The 17,129-nt window shown below is 39.2% G+C and overlaps 1 protein-coding gene across 1 annotated transcript in view; it reads right to left on the bottom strand.

Moving 5' to 3' along the window:
* XRN2 (5'-3' exoribonuclease 2) overlaps positions 1-17,129 on the bottom strand; it is a 101,740-nt gene that overhangs the window by 55,507 nt on the left and 29,104 nt on the right. The window contains exons 10-14 of the mRNA XM_019543850.1: positions 16,978-17,085; positions 15,982-16,026; positions 13,071-13,199; positions 9,170-9,288; positions 5,008-5,143 (exon numbers count right to left, since the gene is read on the bottom strand). Coding sequence (XP_019399395.1) covers positions 5,008-5,143; positions 9,170-9,288; positions 13,071-13,199; positions 15,982-16,026; positions 16,978-17,085 — 537 coding nt within the window. The remainder of the gene's footprint in view (positions 1-5,007; positions 5,144-9,169; positions 9,289-13,070; positions 13,200-15,981; positions 16,027-16,977; positions 17,086-17,129) is intronic.

Here is a 17,129-nt window from a genome sequence, read left to right as displayed (position 1 = left end):
TAGTTTACTACCCGCCTTACAGTTCAACCTATACTTTCTTACGTTGCTTAAGGGAATGTTCTGGGAGATCATACCAAAAGCCTTGCTAAAGTCAAAGTGCATCACATCCACGGCACTCGCCACATCCAGAGTCAGTTATTTCATCATAGGGGGCAATCAGGTTGGTCTGTTATGACTTGCCTTTGGTAAATCCACGCTGACTGGTCCTAATTACATTCTCCTCCAAGTGCTTAGAAATGGATGCTTTAAGGATCTGCTCCATGATCCTTCTGAGGACTGAGGTGAGACCGACCAGTCTTCAGTTCCCTGGATCCTCCCTTCTTCACTTTCTTAAAGATGGACACTATATTTGCCCTTTCCTATTTTTCCAAGACCTCTCCCAACCACCATGACTTTTCAAAGATAAAGGCCAGCAGCTCTGCAATCACATCAGCCAACTCCCTCAGCACCCTTAAGTGCACTGTATCTATCCCCATGGATTTGTGCAAGTCCAGCTTTTCTGAATAGTCCCTAACCTGTTTTTTTGCTACTGTCAGCTGCTCACCTCCTCCCCAAACTGTGTTGCCAGATTCATAGATGTTAGGGTCAGAAGGGACCTCAATAGGCCATTGAGTCCGACCCCCTCCCTAGGCACGAAAGAGTGCTGGGTTCAGATGACCCCAGCCAGGATGCCCATCCAACCTCCTCTTGAAGACCCCCGGGGTAGGGGAGAGCACCACCTCCCTTGGGAGCCCATTCCAGGTTTTGGCCACTCTAACTGTGAAGAAGCTCCCCTTATTGTCCAGGCTAAATCTGCTCTCTGCTAGCTTATGGCCATTATTTCTTGTGACCCCCAGGGGCACCTTGGTGAGTAGAGCCTCACCAATTCCCTTCTGTGCCCTCATGATGAATTTATAGGCAGCCACAAGGTCACCTCTCAACCTTCTCTTGCAGAGGCTGAAGAAGTCCAGGTGCCCTAGTCTCTCCTGATAGGCCTCGGCCTGCAAGCCCTTAACCATATGAGTGGCCTGTTTCTGGACTCTCTCCAGGTTATCCACATCCCTCTTGAAGTGTCACCCAAAACTGCACACAGTATTCCAACCATGGTCTGACCAGCGCCTGATAGAGGCGAAGTATCACCTCCTTGGTTCTGTTTGTCATGCATCTGCTGGTACATGATAAAGTGCAGTTAGCTTTTCTGATGACTTCGTCCCACTGACGACTCATGGTCATCTTGGAGTCCACTAGGACTCCAAAGATCCCTTTCTGCTTCCGTGCTACCGAGCAGGTGATTTCCTAGGCAGTGGGTGTACTGGACATTTTTCCTCCCTAGGTGCAGCACTCTGCATTTCTCCTTGTTAAATTGTATTCTTTGCAGTAGTCTGGAAGCTGACTTTTCCTGTGAAGACTGAGGTAAAAAAAGTACTCCAGCCTTTTCTGCACCAATTGTCGCTAGGTTATCTTCCTCATTTGGCAAGTGATACAAATTTGCCTGAACTTACATCTTGCACTTCATTAGAGAGTGCCCCATCAGGCTACAGAAAATGCAAGGATGATGGTCCTGCTATCCTGCTAGTTGGAGTGTAAGTATAGGCACCTAGTGAACTTTACAGTCAAAACAGAGGTGCTGGCAACTACTATATGTTGTGATTTGAAGCAAATGAAACTCTACTGCTCTTTCGAACACGGGCATCTAAAACCCACTTAGTGTCTGATTTAGGTATCTCCAAAATCAAATAGAGTTGGACCTTACATATTCTCCACCGAGCCCTTCTACCCTGCAACACCAAACTGCAAATCAAACTTCAGCCGAGGCCACTTAAGTTCTAGATTAGGAAAAACTTCCCCACTATGAAGGTGATTAAGCATTAGGACAAGCTACCTAGAGAGGCTGTGAAAGCTCCATCCCTGGGTGTATTTAAGAGCTGGTTAGACAGAAACTAGTACTTCCCCAAGAGGTTGGCACAAATATCAGCTACACTCTATAATTCTGGATAGCTGTTTTATGGTGACCATTTCTCAAAATTTAGCATGTTTCCCTACTTCAATTTTTGATCAGAGCATTGTACCTCAATCTGCCATAACTACATATAGACCTTTGTTTCTTTACTGTGAAAAAGGTTCACAATGAGTCTGAAATCAATTTGACTAATTTGTCACTTAAGCAGTTCTGCTTAGTTAAATCTTAAAACTGAGGCACCTGACCATGCTACATTCAAGATGTGATTACTTAATGACACTTTAAATAACAACCCAGCCAAATGCTCATGTCAATTGATGGCCTGATAATGCAGTAAGTGAGCCACAAAGTTATTCCACATAATATTTGTGGCTTCTTTGCATCAGGTCTTAAAACTGAATGTGTTGCAGGTTGGGGTTGGCCCAGGACAGTGTGACACTCAGCTGAGTGTTGGGATCCAAAATGGGGCAACCCAAGGGTCCAGGACACAGCTCTCCCTTACCCAGTAAGGCTGGAAGCAGAACCAGTTTCTGGACCCTGTGCTCCCACTTGATCTCCCGAGGCAGACAGAGGGTGGACTTGAGTCCCAAATCAGGGAGCATTTCCCCTCTTGGGCTCACTGCACACCAGACCTTTAAAAAACATGTGTAGCTGGTCTGCACAGTTTTTTTGACATCCCTGGTGCACTGGGTCTCTGGGATCAGGGAGAGGTTCCCTCATTTTAGAGTCCCAGTGCATGAGGACCCTTAAAAACTGTATGTACCCTGTAAATCACAATGTGTAAAAACCCTGCAGGGTTTTTAACATTCCCATTCGTTCTATTTAGCAAACACAAGCTCTCTATTACTTTTTTCCATTCACTTTTACCAAGATTTTGCTTTTTAGGAAAATGAAACCTATATGTGGGTGCCAGATTGTGCACCATAGTGCTAATGGGCTTAATTCAGCTAATTTCTGCTTCAGTGGTCTTCCACAGATCTGGTGAGACTCAAATGATCATCACAAAACAGTGGATGAGAGCACTCTGAAATGAATGAGACTAAGTCTGTGGGGTTCATTACCTTGTTCACTGCTTAAAATGATTCTACCTTCATAGATTTCAAAATTACACAATAGCAGAGGGAGTAGTTCTTTTGGCCTTCTTTGGAGGTGAGGTGAAAGTTGCAGGACATTTTTTCCCTGTGGTACTACCAAATGGGTAGCTTTGAATTACTGAGTTTCTAGTTTTCTACTTTCATTCTTCATTTGATAGAGTTAATTAGTGGGAGTGGAAAAAAAAACAGTGACTATGCTGAAATTTAAATGGGTACCTTGAGTGTTCTCTCTTCCAAAGTGTAACACAGTCACCTGTAATCTAGTCTCTCATTTTGCTGCCCCTAGCTCAATTAGGAGTATCAATAAACAACTTCAACATGTTTTCTTTTCTGCTTGATTCTTTAAAACGAGAAGTAGGAACTGTGCTCCCCTCTGTCCATTTGCTTAAATAAAAAAAAGACTTTTTTTGGTCGCTTCTTTGTTTATTGAAAGAGTGAACAAAATTTACATAGCAAACCAAATCTTCCAGGGAACATGAAAATCTGGGCATGAATTTGATTTTGCACCCCCTTCTCTGTTGCATGTAAATGCATTAGATATAAAATAGTAAAACTCTACCTAGTGATATATATATGAAATTAAAAACAGTATGCAAAATACCAACTTACCAACGTCTATCAAAATGTCACCAAGACTTTAAAACAAACAAACAACTCTACACCTCAGCTCCCTCAACCACCTAATAATGCATTTTTTTAAATGCGTTTTAAAAATAATTTAGTACAATATGAATGCAAGAAAAAAACACTAGTACTAAATTCTCATCTAGTCAATTAAACTCCAATTAAATATGGTGTTTAGATACTGAAATAGCACTTGCATCTGATTTTTTTGCACAGGAGCACATTACAAAAAATATAAATATTACTTGCATGCTTTTTGCTACCTGATGGTAGATAAAGTCAATCTATTCCCAGGTCACACAAAATTTAGCTTGCTTTATTCTCAGAGCATGAAACTAGTTATTAACTTTCACTGGTACAAACACCAATACATCTAACTCATCTTTTGCCAATCTGACAGCTCAATTATCAAAAGATTTAAAATGGATAGATTACTTCAATTACAATGCACTTCATGTAACATCATTACAATCTTCAGAAGAGGCAGAATTCTGTTTCTCTCAAATTGTTACTAACATCTTGCAGGCTTTGCCACTCACTCAGCTGTTTACAATTACAGGTTTCCCTTGCCAACTGTTGGGGTTAGCGTTCCTGAAAGTTCCTGTGGCTGCCAAGACAAAAGGCTGATGGGAAAAATGGCAGGTGGCGGGTTGATGTGCAGCTGCGGAAAACTGCGGTTACTCAAAACCGTATACCATAGTAGCCAAAATGGTATATAGACTATTAAGCGTGGATACCCGAAACCATGGTTGGTGAGAAAAACCTGTACAGTAAAAGCTGTGTTAACCGGCATGAGTAAGATAAGGGGGTGCTGGGTGTCTAAAAATTCCGATTATTTGAGGCAGGGGTTTTCTACCTTTTTTGGTTGAAAACTGGGGTGTGGGGGTGGGAGGTGGCGGCAGCTGCCAACGCATGCAGAGCAGTGGCAGCACAGGGTGGTGGCTGCTGGTGGTGGCCACCGCCGTGTGCAAGCTCCACCCCCCTGTCCAGCCGGAAACCCGGTTAATAGAGTATTCCGAATAATAGGATGCTAGGTAACACAGCTTTTACTGTATTTTTCCTCCCTTTTACAACTATACTTTTCAGTTCAAAGAAAAACTATGCATCAGGCTTTAATACAGTAATGAGTGTTACTATGTTGCAAGCAGAAAAAAAAGCCTTCAAATATTTAGTGTCAAGGACACTGATGCTCTATTTTATATGCTCATGAACAATGCTCTACTTTTTCCAACTATTTTGATTAGATAACAAGACATTCTTAAAAGTGACTTACTGACACACCAACACTAAAAACACATGGCCTACTTTGATAGAGCAAAATGACATTTCAAGAAATACAAATGTAAGTACCTGATAATAGTATCTGAGAACCCAGCAAAGCCCTTCAACGTAAGACCGTACAACCTTACGACGAAATTTCTCATCAGATGCATCAACATCAAATTTGTTCTTATAGTAACGCTGTTTCCAACCAGCTTCCCATAACCTACAGAATAAGCACAGTTAGATTTTACCCTATAATCATTTCATATGTATGAACAGTCATATGTTTGCAATTAAAGATGAAGCAAATGTTGTTTCACAGCATAGGATAATGGCAAGACAAACACCTCATCTTAAAAGCAAATTTAAAGTTATTTTTATTATAATGTTAAAAAGGAAAAAAACAAACAAAGAGAAATCCATCTTTTAGTAATCTAAACCAGGGTCTAAAAAGACAAAACTGATGTTGAATAGCACAAAGACAAAACTCAGTGGGCAAGCTGAAATTCATGAGGAGAAAAAACAAACTGAAGGTCCAGGGACAGGCACTCTGACAAGCAATCTTCCTCGTTCTCTTGCTTGTCGAAACAGGGATATTTCTGTGATTTCTGAGTGCTTTATTTGAACCCTGGGCATGGACATATCATATCAGCACTATTAGCTGGTTTCTGATAGATCTGAAGTTTGTCCTCAGACCAACCAGCCAGCTAAAAACTAAGCAGTTCTAATTACTGTATCATGCCAACTATATCAATGTTTTTTTCCTCCAGAAGAGGCATTAACATCTCACTCAACTTATGCATGGGGACCCTCTATAACTAGGGACCTACTTAAGTTCCTGTTTCATGGAAATCACAAAATCTGGGATTGTCTCACAAATCAACAAAAAAAAACCCTAATAAAAATAAAATGCTGGCTCTCCAGTGGGTGCCACTGGTCCTTGCTACCAGGAAGGGAAGACACCAGCTGGCAGGGTGGGATGAAGGGCAGAAGACTTAGATGGCTGCTGCCCCTTCATCTCTCCTCCCTTGTCAGAACCTCTCCACTAATCAGTGCTGATGGGCAGGGTCATGGCAAAATGACTGCAGAATGATAACTTTATGCTGCAATCAGCCCACAAAAATTGGTAAGTCCCCCCGGGGTTTAGGAAAACTCCTACCTATAACCGATTTCCTGACAATATTGAATTTACCTGCAGCTTTTTCACTGCATGCAAAAAACCAAAAACCAGGAGAATGTTTTGCATTAGAAAGCCTGCCTAACTTTATCCCAACTATACAATTGGTCCAACAGAAAGCACCTCCCAAAAATCCTTGCTTCTTAAAACTACTAAATCAGATATTCTTCACTCAAGTTTTGCTTTAGTATTTGTAGTATTCATTGCTTTGGGTTTTTTCTTCATTACTTGATTCTTTTATAGGATTTTGTAAAAACAAGAGCAGTGCATTGGCTCTCTCTGAAGCTACCAATTTTTATTAGGGGGAAAGTGTTTTTTCACCCCCCTAAAATTGAACCTGAAAATGTGCGACTGCCTTACAGGTAGGGTCGGCTTATAATCAATACAATATGTTTATATAGAAATGGTCATGGAGCATGTTTTTGTGGTTTTAATTAAAAACAAAAACAGAAAGCTGTCTTGGGCATGAGGGGGGCAGTGATATGATTCACTCTTTAGGTTAAACAGATATCTGTTTTCTTCAGTATTTTATTATCATAACACGTCTCCATTACCAGTCGTGCCATATGTAATGATATGCTGACCCCAAGTAATAAGTATGCCAAAGAAACAGGGCTATCTGTCAGTGTATGCACAAATTTCAAGTTGTTACCTACACTCTGTACACATACATACACATTTGCCCAGGCTTGTAAGCCCCAAATAAAACATTAAAATACTTTAAGTAATTGTTATTGAAGGTGAAGCAATTGTCACTATAAATTAAACTCTCTTCAAGATGGGTTAAAAAATGCTAGAATCTCTCAAGATTTTTGGTTGCCCCTCCCAAAACCCAATCAGCCTTCAGACAAAAGAAAGAAAAAAAACCTTAAGCGCACTGTGTGGGAGTGCACACACACACTTGTATGAATGCATTTGTTACGGTGAGCACAACCAGATTAAAGAAAAAATTGAGAATTGATTTAATTCCATTTTAAATAGATTTTAATTCAGTTGCATATATTTCTTTTTACAAATCAGTTGCAAATTAATTGCGACTAATCTCAACTTTTAATATAGGAAGTTTGTTTTAATGTATCTATTTAAATAAGATAATATAGATAACTGGGTTCCCCTGAAATTGCAGTAAAAGGGGCTCTTTTGTTTTAAATTATACCTGGGACCAAAGGGGAGGGCGAGAGGGTAGAAAATAACTAGTTTTTGATGGTAAGTCAAGCTTTATAAATGTTACAAACCTTATGCCCTACAGGACATGCCTTTTTTAGTCTTTACTTTATTCTTTTTAGTCTTCAAAAAGTAGTAAATGGTATGTACATTTTAACAAAAATCTGTGCGTTTGGTTGTTTTTGTTCTCCTCCCTCATCCCCAAGAACTTTTCCCTTAATTATTTTGATTAAGGCTTACCAAATAAATATAATACAAAATTTAGATCTTCAATTTGGAATTATTGCGAGAACTAAAACAGGCACAGAAAAATATAGGAATGTGAATTTCTCTTTCACCCTATGAAATAAGTACGGTGAAGATGAAATATATTAATTCAAAAGGGGTTAGATTTTCCAAAACATGTAGGTATCTAAAGATGCAGATGAATAGGAAGTAAGATTTTTAGAATCCTTAAAACTAGGTAAGTGCCTCACTTTCCCTGATTTCAACTGCTATCAGGCACCTAGAAATCTGAAAAAATCTGGCCCAGAATGATCAGTCAGTTCACTAATTACAATTAGTATTTTCTTTGTTTCATAATCAGATTTAACACCAAAATGTATTTTGATAAACATATGTATCCAACAAATTTAAAATTATTTATTAGTTAAATAAGACTCATTTGGAAATGCTGTCTCACTTTACATAATTCCATTTCGTTCCAAATGCAGCTTGACAAATCATGAATTAAAAAAATAAAAATAAAAAATTCAAAAACAAGACACAGCTTGATTAATCACTGTTTTTTCACTCAACAACAAGTAAAAAAAATTAGGAACCTGTACAAATGCCTGCTGAGGTATACAATTGTTTAAACAATTGTACACAAATATACCATTTCCTCTTGGCGAGCGAAGGAGTGATACATTTATGTAAAAACTTAATTCAATTTCAAACCAACATATTCATTCTCACTCCTTTGTATTGCTATTAAAACCTCTCTTTAGGCAGGTAACTAAAATACAGATGCAAAAAAGATTTAAACTGTTTGATTTAAATCAGAGTTTCTTGCTTGCTGATTTACATCATGATTAAAATCTGTGATTTACATCACTTTGATTTAAATCAATTCATTCTGGTGTGTATGCATAGGAAAAAGAAAATGGGAGCTAGAATACTTTGACATGAGAAGATCAAATGACACAGATCAAACATGAAATGCATGATAATTATGAATGCCACCAAGACTTTGCAACTAATATTTAACATTTTGCTTTCCCATATCTCTACCTACATTTCATACTGAGTCAACATGTAAATCTATGAGGAGGTGCAAATGAACTAAGTTGGCCTCTCACTTTCCCAGGTCATTGGTTCAAATTCTGGGTTTTAAGCAAAAGATAATTTATCCTACTCCTACCCCGATGTTTTAAAAGCGGCAGCTGTTCTAAAAAACTGTCAGCTAAAGGGAATTTCCCTAATAGTTATAAATTTAACCAGTATAAACCAATATTGAAAAAAGACGTATTTTGTTAATCAATATAAATAATACTACACAGCCTAGTGTAACTGAACTTTATGGGTTAAAAAGCTCAAAATTAGATTGCAAAACAGTGGCATTCAGCTCACATAATCAAAGCTAAACACTGAATGTCTAGCCAATCTAGTGCTTGGTCTCAAAGGGAGTAGTGGCTTGGAGGATGAAAACCTGCACGCATACTAATCTAGATACTTAGATTTAACAGCTATAGCTTACGCATCTCACTGGAATTTACTGAATATTCTAACCCTCCACATTAATTACTGGTGGATAAAAAGATCATAGAAAAGCATCCGAAGGCACTGCTGCTCTAAGCTAAATAGCATTAATTAGACTGCATCTATTTCAGCAATTTTCTAACAAAGTGCTACAAAAAATGGCTTCACCTGATATTATCCTCTGGCTCAGGTTCACTGTCACTGTCTTCAGCTTTTCGTTTAATTCCTCCTGCTGGGGATGGGGTGCCATCAGAAGTGAAACTAGTATTAGGAGATGCTGAAGGAGTCTAGGGATATAATTATTATACATAAACACAGGAAAAAGGGATTTACTATACATTTCAAATTCAAGTTAAAATTCATAGTTTTGTGGTAATGAAAAATCTATGATATTCTTAGCTCCAAAAAATTCAAGCCACATGCTACAACATCTAAAATTATTAGTGAATCCACCAGAATAAAACTGGGTTGTTTTTATGCAAGGAACCAGGCACTGAAATGTAACATAAAACAAAAGTCAATGAAATTTGAGAAAGATCATGGTAAAATAAATATGAATGAGGAAGTATAAAATTATTTTTGACAAAATACAGAATGTTTGGTATATTCCACAAACTAATATAAGCCTGTGTGTACAGTTATGGTCTTTTTATTCCTACAGTTTATTTTATAATTTCTCCTTATGACGGCAGCAAAACGTGTCTCACATACGCTACTGCTTACAGACTATTTAGAATTCAGAAGTGGTCACCAAATTTAGAATATTACTGCAAATTAAAAGTGAGACTCTTTAAATTTATGTATTTAACCATAGAAGAATCAAGTACAGTAGGTCTAGGAAATGTCATTTCTGCAGAGTAGAGTAAAAAAAAATTGAGATAAAACTGTTAAAACATTAAAGGCTGTAACAAGTTAAGATCTGGGAGGGTAAAATTTCAAAGGAGGAGCCTCAAAACACATGGATTTTTATGTTTCTATACAAAAATACTACACGAGTCAGTTTTCTTCAGTTCAAGTACATTACAGAATCAAAGTGAACAGAAACAATACAAGTTAAAGATAGATACCCTGGCTTAGAGGGAAAAAAAGTACTTTTTAGTGAAGACTCTTATTTTAACATACATCCGTTGCTGGATAGGTACATATGATCCCCAAGAAAACCTTATCATAGATTGCATTGGTGACAGTTATGCGATCAAATGTAGTTAAGCATCCCCATGACACCCTCTATTTTTCAGGTGTTCAGATGTTGAAGAGTCTCCCATGGCTGAAAATTTTTGGAAAGGAACTAAAAACTAGTTAGTCACTTCACACATGTATTTGAGATAATGGGAAAGATACTTCCCCTACCTTACCACAACCAAAACTATTTTTTTAGCATTACATAGGTTGGAACTCAGATGAGTTACAAGGACTAGAAAAAACAGAACAAAACAAAACAACCCTCTCCAACCCCGCCCCCACTCACTCACTACCAGTGCTAAGGAAGAAGCTGCGCTGTGCCATGTGCAGTGATCTTCATTTGGCTACTTAGTAAACATGGACTTCTTTTAAGAGGCACTGAATAAAGCAGAGCTAAAGCAGCTTATGCATATGCAAGATTCATTCAATGAGTAAAACCACATTCTGGCAAAAACAGCTGAAAGATTGTATTTTTTAAATACACTTTGAACTACTATGACTGAATTGTGTACCACTTCCCTGTTTATATTGTGGATTTTTGAACTATTATAAAGAACATAAGGTATATAGTAAAATGCTTTCTGTTGAAGAACACACCACTCTAAAAACAAGTAATCCTACCAGATAGTTAGTGGATCTGTTCTAAGAAACACTAAATGCTATTTGTCAGCTACCCTGAATGTGATCTTCATCTGGTAAAGACAGGAAAAGACTTGAATACATTCAGCTTTCACAGACATTTCATAGAGGTAGGAGGTTAAGGATTTTCTTTTTTCTTCCTGCCTGTACTGTACTGGAACCTGGATATGCTGTATTTTCTCAAATCCAAGATGCCTAATAATTAGAATCTATAACTTTCTATATACAAAAAGTAATAATTGGTGGGTTGTGTTATATTCATCTCCCCACCACTGCAGCAGGGAAAGTAGTGGCAGGGGACAGGTGGTAGGGGAGGAGCAACTGGAGGGCAAGTAACAGGCAAGTCAAGCAGCCAGCAGCCTTTCCCCAACACTAACCCTGCTTGCCACCAGCCCGTGTGCCCTAGCATATTTTCCCCCTATGCTACCAGACCTCCTACTACTTGTCCCTCCCCTTTACCTCTCCCAGCATGTGCCCCCTGCTACCAGGGCAGGCAGGGGCCAGAGCAACCCCTTACTCTGTGGTCTGGGCAGAAGTGGGAAGATACGCAGAAGGAAGGGGCAGCAGGTGGGGGCAAAACACAAAAGGAGGGCAGCAGCTCCAAGTCAGATCAGGACTGGAGTCAGAGCCAGAGCTGCACCACCCTATACTCAAGCCCAAGACAAGGGGCTTCCCCCATCTCCCCTAATTACATGAAGGGAAGGGCTGAATTAGGGGAAGTAAAGTCCATCTTGGGGTACCTACAAAAAATGTTATTTCTCTTTCTCTCTCTTCTCTAGAGATACAGAATACTAATGCCAAGTAAAAATGAAGGCTACTCCAAAACCACACGAAAAAATGCATTTGGAACAAAACCACAAAACAAAAACGCTACACTGGGAGCCCAAGTTTGCCTACATCTTGGAAGCTACCACGTGTCGTTAGAAAACTGACAGTACATGTAATGACCTCTCTCTCCCCTTATAAAAAAACCCACTATGGCTTTTTGAAAGCTGCACCAGATCAAGAGGCAGAGGGAGAGAGGATCAACAAGAAGCTTTTCAGCTCTGTAGAAGCCAGCTGCAGAAAAGGAAACGAGCTTGCCTGCAGAGCTTAGGACTTCCACAAAAGCAGAGGTTTAGTCAGTGCAACAATTTAGGGTGTAACTTACTTTCTTTTAAGAGATGCCAGCAACTTTGGATTGCAAGGAAAAAGTACCATCAAGTCAGTATGATCTTATCAAAAAACCCACTTTTCTGATCCATTTTAGAAGCACTAGCTGCCAGCTTACCGATTGAAAAAATTTAGATGGAAAGGAGTTTGTTTAAAAAAGGGACACATAGCACATATCACGGCCTTCCCAGAAAACTGGGCTTTTGCAGCTCTATGATCAATACAATCACAGCAGCTTGAAAGATTGTAGTAGGGATATTCTACAAACTCACAATACTATAGTACCATCTAAAGCAGTGATTCTAATCCAGGATGCCATCAGACATTTTCAAGGGTGCAGCAAGGTACCACATAATGTTAACATTGTAAGGTACGCAAACATTCACAAGATGAACCCAGTGATTGCAAACAGAAATACCTAGTTATGGCCTGAGTTTTTTTACAACAAAAATTGCTCTATTATTTTTCTGTAGTCAAAAAATAAAAAACTGAAAACCAAGTGCAGGCATTTTCCAACTGGTGCTTTGAGTCTATCCAGGGTTCCTCTGGTCTATTCTAGAGTGCCTCAAGTCATAAAAAGGTTGAGAACCACCAAATTAGAGACAGGAAGTACCTAGTGAGTCTGGAATTTGAATTGGTTTATTAAGTGGATAGGTAAGTTGCAGACCAACAGTAAAACTAATGGGGCTGACAACATGTAAAAAACCCAATTCAGGTGCTTAATTTTATTTTTCCTGCATTGCTTTTGAAACAAATGCTTAACCCCCCCCCACCCACAGCAGCCTCAACACCATAAATATTGATAAAGGAGACAAGCTTGTTTAAAAGCATTTAATTAGGAAATCGTGCTTTATTTTATATTTACATTTTCAGATCTCTAATCAGCAAAGTGATTTGAAATATTAAAATAAAGAATAAAACTTGATTTCAGGAGCCTTGTAAAAGTCATTATTAAAAACCTAACTAGCTGAGTGGTTCTTCATAAAAGAATGAAAGTGGAGCTATTAAGTACCTAAAAGTAAATTGCAACACTTCAGTTTCTTGTATATTTATTACTTTTTCCTTAAGCTTAAAATAAATTGAATCATTCACTTACAGAGTTCTGCATTCTCATTTCGAAGGCTGCCTGTCTGGGGTTACTGATTGTCTGAGGACTAGACCTATTTCCACTGCCCAATGCTTGAGGGGAAAACTGTCCACCAGGGATAAAAGAAGGCTGATCCCTCTTGAAAAAGAGAGAGAGAGAGAGAGAGAGAGAGAGAGAGAACAATTATACATATATATGCTGAAATGAGTCTAATATCAGAAATCACAAAAATAAAATTCATATATTTGATATTACTTTATAAAATTTCCAATTATTATAAAACAAGCTTAACTTAATCAATTATTCACGTAGTTCATCTAAGGGGCATGTTTAACAAGATCTTACCCAAGGGTTTATTACACGTAGATAAAATGTCAACTGAGACCCCCTACATTCATAAAATGTATTAAATCCTCTTTCACAAGGTGTATTTTTTTTGGCTGACATCCTGGAAGCTGCAAGAGACAACATCTTTTGGAGGGACAGAAACTCCACGTAGCTATTACCATAGAACATGGGACTTACAAAATCTTATTTACATACTGCCATAGAGTATGTCAGCCAAATCTTAAATCTTACATGCACAGAGGACTTAGTGAAAATATGTTTCATCATGTTTGCAAAGCCGGCTAAGTGATGAATGATGATCCTGTGACACTTCCACTTGATCTATAGTTCCCAGGTTTCAAGGAAGTACACAGGTACAGAAAAAAGTGGGGAAAACACTGGGACATCCTACAGCATAGTTTAGAGATGGATGATCCTGCCCTAAGTAAAGGACTGGGCAGCTGACCTCATGAGGTTCCCTCTTAAAAAAAAAAAAAGGTCTGAAGTGATATACTGAATAGACTAGGGCACTTGAAGCTAAGTTTCCAAGTGCTTTGGGGACCTGACAATTAGTAATCAGACTACTCACTCTCAAAAAGTTACTCTTATTTGCTATCCTGTAACAGGTTTGTTTGAACCTGGAAAGGTTTGGAGTTATCAAATGAACAAGCCAGGAAAGAAAAAAAAACAACAAAACCACACAACACTTTTTTTTTAAAGCCAAATTAAGTTTTTTGCTCCAAGTATCTTTAAGTTAATGCAAGTTTAAGGATAAGGATTCAACTTACAGATGAAAAAAGACAAGTTAAGGTTCCCACAACAATCACTACTTCTCCTTTCAACCTGGGTTATTTTATGTTGCTGTAAATTCACAAGTTTATGGGCAAAATGCATGTGTATTGGCTTGCTTCTTTTTAATTAGTCTAATATAATATTTCACTGCACTGAGAGTTTAAGAGGCATGTTATATCATGCCTCTCTCTCTTCCCCACTAAGGTGATAGGTTAGTGCTGGGCCTTAGTGCTTTAAGGCCAGCCCACTTCCAGCTTTGTTCATACCAGGGAATATAACTGCTGGCAAGCCAAAAGCAGCAGCTACCATCTGCCCAAAGAGGAAAAAGTACCCAGAAAAATACAGCTTCCAGCCAAAGAGTTGTGCTGGACAGCTCCCAGCAGATAAGTACAGATGCTACAGGGGTTGCAGAGAGCATGGTAGAGGCAAACAGAAGTAGCATCTTCATGATGCAGTGGACATCTTGAACAGTGTGTGACATGGGACACTTGTGGAACTGTGGATAGGATAAGAGGATTCATAGAGTCGGAAGGGACCTCAGTGGGCCATCTAGTCCGACCCCCCTGCCAAGCAAGAAAAGGGTCACCAACCCTGGGGTAAGGTGATCCCAGCCAAGTGCCTGTCCAGTCTCTTCCTGAAGACCCCCCAAGGATGGGGTGAGCACCTCCTCCCTTGCAAGCCCATTCCAGATTCTGGCAACCCTGGCCATGAAGAACTTCTCTTGGAGAGACTGAAGAGGTTAAGGTCCCTTTCCTCGTAGGGCCTTCCCTACAGGCCTCTAATCAGGTGAGTGGCTCTCCAGGTTGTCCGCATCCCACTTGAACTGTGGCATTCAGAACTGGACACAGTACTCCAGCTGCAGTTTGACCAGTGCTGCACAGAGGGGGAGAATCACTTCCTCAGACCTGGATGGCCAATTGCTGTGGTCCTGGGCTGGAGACCAGGAAAGAAACCTTCACATCATCCGACCTCTGTGTACTGCTGACCCAACCGCACGGCCCCCTCCCTAGAACTGGTACATTTGATACAGTGGTTATAAGATGCAAATGTATTTACATGCCAAGAAGCATGGGTGACTAGTGCCTCCCAAATCTGGGGGGGAGGGCACCAGATCACCGACAGGGGTGGGAGGTGTCGGGTCGCCCAGTGGCTGATAACTGAGCCTTTAGCAAAACCGGAAGTGCATTTCTGCTGGCACTTCCAGTTTCACAGGTGATGCTTCTAGGGGTGCATGGCCAATCTCAGGGGGTGCACGTGCACCTGCATGTACCCTCTACACTTCACCAATGCCAAGGAAGACCCAATTTACAGTTATCCTTTAACACTTAAAAGTTTAGAATGGTGTAAAAAATGTCAATTCACTTAGGATTCAGCAGTGTAAATTCTTTATTCAAAGCTGCAGTTCCCTAAAGTGATAGAAAAAACTCTTTAAAAACAGTTTGACAAAAGGCTGAGCAATTACTACTTTATGGGAGAGCATGGACAGACAGCTAAACTAAAAGCATGGTCCCAAAAACTCAGGTTCAACCCCCTGTCCTGTCACTAGCATCCTGCGTGAACCTGAGCAAGTCACTTAGTCTCCTTTCCATGGGACTCATGGAGAAAGTGAGCTTATCATTTTGGAATCTTCAATTCTTCTGACATGTCAACAGTAACTTTATATTCACAGGATGAACACAAAGCAAATTATTATATTTTCCTTTTATTGCTGCAGCTTTGATGAAACCACTTACTGAAAATGAACTAACCCTTTTGTTGGGATTTGTTACATTGTGACAAACAACTGAACACTTAAATTTACCTTCATCCTTTTTCTCTTTTCTTTTTGTCGTCTTTTGAAGTTCTCCTGAACCAAAAATAAAGATGATTAAGGTAAACTTTACAATTTTTCTGAAAAAATTGCTCTCTTCACAAATTAACTGGAAAGGGAAGATTTTCACCTAGTAGATTACTTGTCCCCTGTCCCAAGATAAAACTAGCATTTAAAAGCATTTTAGACAAGTTGCACAGCCAAAAGGACTGAGCAAGTGAGCTTTTAAAAGTATAAAAACAGATCAAAGTCAGAATAGGTTTGAGAAGAGCAGAAAAATAAAAGGTCACTCAGCTGACTTTGTCCTCGTCTCAGAGCACTTACTACTGTGTGACTATTATGTATGGTGCGCCTAGCATATTGCCTGTACTGCAGCAGAGAATTAAATATGCAAGGTTTTATAAAACCACTCACCTACTTGCTACTGGCAAGTAGGAAGTTTTCCCTGCAAAGTAAGGGAACACTACTACTGTCTACTGCAGAGTTTGAATTTAATATTAAATGGATTACATTTGTAAGAGTTGAAAAGGCAACTGACAACAAACCAAAAATAAAACTAGTCTTCTTCAGTCTTCTCTCAAACCAGTCCAGGGCCCCCACTGGAATTCACAACTTTCCCAGGTTGCAGGAAAGTAAGAAAAACAAAAAAAAAGAAATTAGTCTCCTCAGTTTTCTAGCAGCCTTTCATTATGCTGTGGGCAGCAAGGAAATTAACAAAAATCATATCATTTTCACTTTATCCCTGCTTGGGAGAGTCATTAGCAGCTTGAAGACAGACTATACAGTTCATTGCTATGAAGGATAACCTAATGTGAAGGAGGAGGTAGGAAGCAGGCATGACAAAGAAATTCTTATTTTCAGTGCTCCTCTGAGTTCTTTATAAAGATTATGATCATAATGCAAGATAAAGTCTGAAAAGAAAGCTACATTCTTCTAAACACTATCAGCCATTTAGGGTGAACTCCCAAAATACTGCAAACACATTACCTCATCATCTTTCCTTTTTTTAAAAATGTTATCTTCAACTTCTCCAACTGCTAACATAATCATCTGTACTCGCTGTAGGTTGACAAAGCCACTCTCTGTGAGGTACCCCTGTAAGAAAAACAGAATAGAAAGTTCTGGATCATCTTTAAAAA

The sequence above is a fragment of the Crocodylus porosus genome, unplaced genomic scaffold (genome assembly GCF_001723895.1).
Source record: "Crocodylus porosus isolate Cpor-Errol unplaced genomic scaffold, CroPor_comp1, whole genome shotgun sequence".
Taxonomy (NCBI): domain Eukaryota; kingdom Metazoa; phylum Chordata; order Crocodylia; family Crocodylidae; genus Crocodylus; species Crocodylus porosus.
This window is presented reverse-complemented; position numbering and strand designations above follow the sequence as displayed.